Below are 7,383 nucleotides of genomic sequence, written 5' to 3' on the forward strand. Positions count from 1 at the left end.
TCACAAATTAGAACAAGGTTTCTTTTTTCCACCATTGTTCTTGAAAAAACCTTCTGCACAAAAAAGATTCAGGATGTGTATGTATGTATGTATGTATCTACATAAAGTGGATGGAACTGGGAAGAATGCGAGAGGTGAAGAAAGGGGGTGCGTGTGTGTTTGTTAGTTTGTAAGTGTAATAGAGACTCGTGAGTTGTCGTCTGCAATGTAATGGATCAAAATGTGCAGGCAATATTAAACACATTTCATCAAATTTCACCAATATTTTGTAACACCCATGTTATAATTTTTAAAGTTTTCGTATAAATAACGAAAATAAACATGAAATTTCGACTAAGTATTCTTAGAAAATACAAGTAATCTAAAACTTTTACAACTTAAAAGTTTTCAACATAATATAGATAAGTTCGTTGTTTAAAAGATATGGCGTAACGCCGTGCGGAAGCTTTAATCCCGAGTGTTAGATTTTATTGTGTTCGGTTCCTCATCGAGCTTGATCTTCATCCGGGCACTCTTGGCATTCACCTATGATCAAAACCGTTAAAATCATTAGTTTTGACGTTGTTATATAATAATATAATCCCAAGGCTTAATGCCACATTAGAAATAACAAAAATATAAAAAGTGATTCTGAATCCACCGTAAATTACGGTGATACCGTAATTTACGGTGAGACCTGAAAGTGTCTGGTCACCGTAAACCAGGAGATCTGCTCCGTAAACCATATCACAACCACCGTAATTTACGGTTCTACCGTAATTTACGGTAGTACCTGGAATGTCAGGTTTTGTTTTGTTTGATCATTACTCCAAGACCCAACTCTCGGTTTTCAGTTTTCTATGATACTAATTCGTTAAAACCTCATATTTCTAATATGTTATAAAATATTCAAAATCAACCATCAAACCATCATAATCCGAAACAATAACCATGCCTTACTTGATTATTCGACCCGTTTGGCTCGTCTACGGAATTCCTTCCTTTTTGACGACTACCAACGAGTTCTAACCATCTTTTGACCAAATATTCAATGTAGCGATATCATCGCTATATTTCATAGTAACTTATATTCTAAAATTCAACTACGCATATCGCCATGATCTAATTAATGCGTACCTGGCTCGAGTCAACATATAGACCCGTTTTGTACCTTTCTTTTATTAGCCGCTACTTTATAGCAACGCAATAATCCACTTCCCGTTCACTCCTGCGAACATTTAACTTAACAACCAAACATTAGTCGATATTGTCAAATAGTGTCATCATCACCATTTGACCCATTTGGTATTTATGACCAAACATTTATACTTATGTCAAATCATGGCTTTTAATATCCCATTCACACATCCGACCCATTTCAAGTTTTAACTACAAGATCATTCTTCTTACGTATCTAACTCGTTATGGCTTACACCATGGGTATCCTTTTTAATCCCAACTTACATATAGTCAACATGTGACTAATTTACCCTTTTTCCCATTACTAGTTTCGCTTTAAGGTAACCTTAAAGAAATCTTATAAATTCTTAGTCGATTCACGACTAAATTACCCTTTTGTCCATTTTACCGTTAACCATGGTTTTGATCATTTTTATTCGTTCCGACTCATATTGCTTAGTGTCGGAACTTCAATTTCGAATGTAATCGGTTGTCACATTTATCATCTATAAAATACATACGTTTACTACAAATGGGTGTAAGCTTTACTTACCTCGCGTTCGCGCAAACATTCTTCGCATCCATGATCCGTTTGACCCGTTCCTTTCCAAGCTCCCACCTAGCTTGTTTAGAGTCAACTATATCATAACATCCATAAGATGGTTAGATTGGTCATCCTATATAATGGCCAACACCCTATGGACCCCTTTTTTTACACACTTATCAATCAAAACATGCCATATATTCAACAATTAGTTTCATACCATAATTCTTTTCATTCACTAACCGTTTAACCCGTTAGTGAAGTTACTTATACAACTAGTTAGTAAGTGATTTTAAACACTTTAAGCATGTCACATAAAGTGCCATTTGTTCCCAACAATCAATACTTCATGCCTAAAGCAAGTATATACAATCCTATGTCTTTTTCTTGGTTAATAAAAACATTATTTATGTGCAGCGATTTTCTATTTAGCTGCTGTGATTGACCATTTTGACCCGTTTAAAGTCTGAATTAGATCAACATGTTCAAAGATGGATCGTAGAACACTCCAATACCTTCGCAAACATATAAGGTACACCTTCTGACGAATTTTCTATGATTTTATATGATTTTTATAAAATCAGCTCAGCAACTATATTTTTCATTTTTTTAACAGCTTTCAAGTTCTCAACAGCAGTTTTAATTCGCCTTTTTGACCTATTTAACAACCACATTTGTTTCTTATGATTGAAAACAGTAAAAATTTACTTCATAAGCTTTCCGAAAAGGTATGGAACACCCGAAACGGATAAACGGTTGATTTTATATGATTTTTTTAAGATTAGTAAAAATCCATATAAAAAGCTGCGGAAATCATGTTTAGGGTCCTTTTAAATTCGACCCAAACCATCAAATGCAACCCATTTCCATAGCTAAAACCCTTATTAAACTCTTGGTAATGGTTAGAAACCTATAACATAGTGATTGTAGGCTAAGAGATGTCAAAAACCTCATCCATTTCAAGAAGTCATCATATGAATCCTAATTTTATCATCTTCTCAAATTTATCTTTGTCAATTTAAGAACTAGAACTAAAATTAACATATTTTGGTGATTCTCATACACCATCATGTTTAATTTCATATAAATCAAGATTTGTCATAAACTCACTACTCATGAAATCATCAAATCAAGCTCTACATACAAACTAGTAGACAACACGATTCACTTGGGCATTCTAACGAGCACCTTATGGGCATGATTTTTATACCTCTTCTATTTAGTTCATGGCTAATATTTTTAACCAAGTTTCAATCATTAAATCAAACCCTTATGTCTAGCACTCATGAACAATATCAAATCTTGCATCGTAACATCAATTTTTCTCAGATTTACCATCACTTTTCAAGTGTTCATCATATTTTCATAAAACCCATTTACCACTTACAAGGTTAATCCTTCAATCACTTGTTTATGACATTTAATTACCAATTTCACATCTAGGGTTCGTTCCTAGACTTATACTAGTGTCAATTTCACTATAACATTCAATCATTCACACTAAAATTTCATTCATGCATGATTATCACAAACTCAAAATATCACCAAACTATAAATTTCGACATACCTTACGATCCCCTTAGCTCGGTGATCGTTTATATGTATTCAAATCCGAGTTTGGTCTTCAATTGCACCTTCAATTAGAAGATTTTGTGGAGTTTAGGGTTTTACCCTTTTTCTTCCTGCTCTGGTCGTTCCCCACGCACACACTGATGTGTGTGTGTTTGATTTCTTTTTTTTTTTTTATAAAAGTCTAGTTTGGCCACTTATACATAATCAGCCCCTTTAGTTTATATTTTTAGACTATTTTCACATCAAACTAACTTCTTTCATTTAATTACAAGACTTGTACTAAGTTATTTATTTCCTAGTTACTTTATCTTGTTCACAACCCGTTTTATTTTAAGTCCCGTTAAATCTCGGGCCTTTTTATATACTTTGCTTTCTCAAAGTATTTCTTATCCTTTTAATATATATATATATATATATATATTAGATTTATTTATTTAAATACTACAATTTACCGGGTAAGTTTTATCACTTACTGTATTTTACCCGTCGTGTAGTGTTAACGTGGTTTGATTACCAAACCCGTTTTCGGGGTGTTACATATTTCACGTAAATTACATCAAATTTGATCAGAATGTCATCAAATTCATAATCAAGTGCAAGTATATGGTCAGTTCTCAGTTGAAGCTAAACTCACAAAGGAATCAGTATCATTGACGTGTAATTCGTCAGAAACAGCGCTGCTACTGCAACTGCTAAAACTTCGTGTTCTTCGTCGATAACAAATCGATAACGATGACGAACACAACACCGTGTTCTTGTAAAGCTCTGCATTCTCTGTAAATTTATGTGAAATTGAAGAAATTTGTTGTGGTCGCCGGTGGTCTGTTCGCCGGAGAGAAGAAAAGGAGATTGGGGGAATACTTGGGGGGTAAGGTCGAAGTAAAGTTTATAATATAGGGTGTTGTGTTAAGGAAGCAATCAAACACAAGTGGAAAACACTATATTACCCTTTGATCGTTAATAAGTGATGTTGACTTTAAACAAATTTTAACATCGGGGGTAATATTGTAGTGTTTTCCAATCGCATCTAACCCCAAGGGATAAAATTGCAGTTTACTCAAATATATATTTATATAAGCTTATACGCTACAACATCGAGCTGGTTTAAGGAAAATAATGAAAGAATCATGAAAAATAATCATATATGTAGTAAATCTTATATCAAATAAAGTAAAATATAATAATAATAATAATAATAATAATAATGATAATAATAATAATAATATAACATAATTAAATAGGCTCATATAAACAAAACTAAAACCAGATTTTGTATAACATTGTCTAAACTAAAATTTGGAAGCAATAAAATTAAAACATTTAAAAAAAGTGAACTTTTTACTTAAATGGACTGTGACTGTAACCTACTTATAGAAGAATAGGAGGTAGCTTAGAAACGAAAAAAATGTTATACAGTAACTAATTTTGAAAGTAAACAAAATATTAGATTTACTAAATGTCTTTTAAGAAAAAATCTAGGCATAAAAATGATAGAAAAAACAAACAACAAATCTAGGTATAAAAATGATAGAAAAAACAAACAACTATTTACAAATTTTAAGATAAATAGTATATAATAACTTAAACAATTTAATAATATAAAACAAATAAAAATTCAAATTCAATATGCTTTAAATTAAGTAATAAATAATATTTAAACAATTTAATAATATAAAACAAATCCAAAATCAAATTCACATATACGTATCAAATAAAATGAAACCTTTAAATATGATTTTTAAATTTTAGGAAAAATAGTACTTGAATAAATAATATTTAAATAATTTATTTATATAAAACAAATCCAAAATCAAATTCACATAGTGTTGACAGTGTTTTATAATTTTCAATCCAAAACAGTCTCAAAGTCACCACTTCCTTAATTAGCTTTAGATTAATTCCACTGCATATCTTTGTTTTACTTTAAACAATTCTCATATTTCTCTTCTGCCATGTGTAGCATGCTATAGCAGCAAGAATTAACCTTTAGATTATGCTACTGATTGACTTGTGTAATTTATACAAGGCTGCCAAGACAAGGGTGAGTTCTTGAAGTTTGTTTCTTTCCCATTTTTAACCACACTCTTAGGGTAGTCACCCTCATAATAAATGAGTATGAGTATCCAGTTGGTTATTGCAGATGGGCAATGGCACAACTCATGAGTATCCACTTGGTGAATTTGGTATTATAGAGAGTGGCAGTTACATCTGGGCCGGTGTGATACGATTCATGCTGGGTGTTTCGTACCGTCGAAAGTTAGCAACCATAATAGTGTGAACAAAATACTTTGTGAATATGTCGAGTACTCGAGTAAGAAACAGTCGGAGCTTCAAGGGTAAGTAGACGTGTTTTAGGAGATGTTTCTAACGCGGTGGGGGTTTATTCTAGTTTCTCATCAATTTTTAAAACGAAACACGTTCATAACCTAAACTTCATTCATACAACACAACACAACCGAAATCTTGAAACGAAACGAAATACGTTCATAACCTAAACTTCATTCATACAACACAACCGAAATCTTAAAACGAAACAGGTTCATATATAACCTGAACTTTATTCATACAACACACTTGAAAAAGCTATATATTATCCCCAGACTTCCCAACTTCAAAAGTCTCAAAACATCCATAATCACCAACTTATTCTACACTGATTGGAAGCTGCAGAGAAGATACAGTTAGACTACTTACCATTTCAAAATAGTAATTGAAACAACGGATTTACATGTACAGATGTATTTTAATTAACTTTAAGTTTACATTTTTCATTATTATTATATTTGATACGCCTACAAAGTATTTGGAGATTTATGAATTATATGTCATCTTTATTATAATACACGAGTTTCAATGTTGGATAATCTTGACATGACGGGTCGATGGGTACGGGTTACGGATCAGCTGGGTCAGCTGGTTATTCGTGGTTTATTTATTTATTAAGTTATCTTTGAATAAGTTAGGGTCACTCTATACGTTAGAAGTCTATTTAGCATGTGGTCAAATGGGTTGGTTGAGTCAACCAATTCCTTAGGAAGATGAGTCAGTCGTATTTTGAATGGTTCTTGTTCACGTTGTTGCATGTATGCCTATTTAAGGCTTCATTGGGTGTTGAATAAAATAACCAGCAAACTTTTCCTTTTGTTATCTTTTATATGTGAGTTACTGTGTGTTTGTGAGGGGCCTGAAACCAACATTCTAACCTATAAATAAATAGTAATACCTGAGAGATGAGTTCGTTAGAGATGAATTTGTTAGAGTGATCAGGAAGAATAGGACCATCTGTGCAAGTCTTAACCTCCTCAAACAGCGATCTATCGTACGTTACATTTGCAGTAGCAAATGTGAAGTAGAGTTTTTGGCCTTTTGCTGTGACGTCGTACATATCTACCCATTCGCCAGTCGGGAATTGATCCTTATGGCCTATCATCCCGGAAATTTTACCGAAGGTGATCTTTCCGGTAAACACCGGGGCATAGTAATTGAGGTATACGTATTTTACGTAACATGCTTCCTTAAAGCGAATGGTGAAGTCGAAGGTGGGTGGCAAAAGGCCTGCAGGGGTTATAGTGAAAGAATCGACAGGATCAGGTATAAGGCCGGGCGGAAATCCAAGTAGTTGGAGAAGTTGGTGTAAGTTTAATAAGTTTGGGTTTGGGGATGCAGCTGAGGTGGTGGAAGGTGTGAGTGCTACAAGGGCAAGGAGGAGGAGGAGAGACATATGACAAGTAGTAGCCATGGTTAAATATATGTATTGCTTCTTGTGAGGACTTGATAAAATGAGAGTGTAGTATATATAGGCAACAAAATCCACCCTATGATCCCTTATAAAAATCATTTTTAATAAAATATTATAAATTTATAATCACGTTTTTTAATCTCTAATATATGTTTTAAATAAACTACAATTATGAACCACGATCTGATATTCTGATATTAATGTTAACTAGTAGTAGGTAGTGGTGTATTATTTTCGTTTGCTGTTCCTGATCGCATCTTTTTTATACAAAAAAAAAAATGTATTACAGGTGTCATGATGTATTTATTATCAAGTTTCTCTGCACACTGGATGCATCTACTTGCATCATGAATTTATGATTTTATGGCTA

The 7,383-nt window shown here is 32.9% G+C and overlaps 1 protein-coding gene and 1 long non-coding RNA gene across 4 annotated transcripts; both read right to left on the bottom strand.

Moving 5' to 3' along the window:
* Positions 1-291: 291 nt before the first annotated feature.
* On the bottom strand, positions 292-3,613 carry LOC110938180. 3 transcript variants are annotated; one of them, XR_002591240.2, is made up of 4 exons: positions 3,270-3,604; positions 1,712-1,796; positions 1,117-1,207; positions 292-525 (listed from the first exon to the last, which is right to left on the bottom strand). It is a non-coding gene; the product is annotated as an uncharacterized LOC110938180 (long non-coding RNA). The 3 variants fall into 3 exon arrangements; XR_002591239.2 differs by having other exon boundaries at positions 293-525; positions 1,117-1,221; positions 3,270-3,608; XR_004890931.1 differs by having other exon boundaries at positions 310-1,221; positions 3,270-3,613.
* A 2,079-nt stretch (positions 3,614-5,692) lies between these two features.
* On the bottom strand, positions 5,693-7,041 carry LOC110938175. The gene is made up of 2 exons (XM_022180641.2): positions 6,498-7,041; positions 5,693-5,938 (listed from the first exon to the last, which is right to left on the bottom strand). Exons 1-2 carry the CDS (start codon positions 7,011-7,013, stop codon positions 5,918-5,920), a joined length of 537 nt encoding a protein of 178 aa, XP_022036333.1. The 5' UTR covers positions 7,014-7,041; the 3' UTR covers positions 5,693-5,917.
* Between the last annotated feature and the right edge of the window lie 342 nt (positions 7,042-7,383).

This window comes from Helianthus annuus, chromosome 4, assembly GCF_002127325.2.
Source record: "Helianthus annuus cultivar XRQ/B chromosome 4, HanXRQr2.0-SUNRISE, whole genome shotgun sequence".
Lineage (NCBI taxonomy): Eukaryota > Viridiplantae > Streptophyta > Magnoliopsida > Asterales > Asteraceae > Helianthus > Helianthus annuus.

What these genes read in the sequence shown, in the direction of transcription:
- LOC110938175 (XM_022180641.2), bottom strand. Translation starts at nt 7,013, where the DNA reads ATGGCTACTACTTGTCATATGTCTCTCCTCCTCCTCCTTGCCCTTGTA. An exon ending in CTAACGAACTCATCTCTCAG is followed by an intron (nt 5,939 to 6,497) that starts GTATTACTATTT and finishes TCTTCTCTGCAG; the next exon opens with CTTCCAATCAGTGTAGAATA.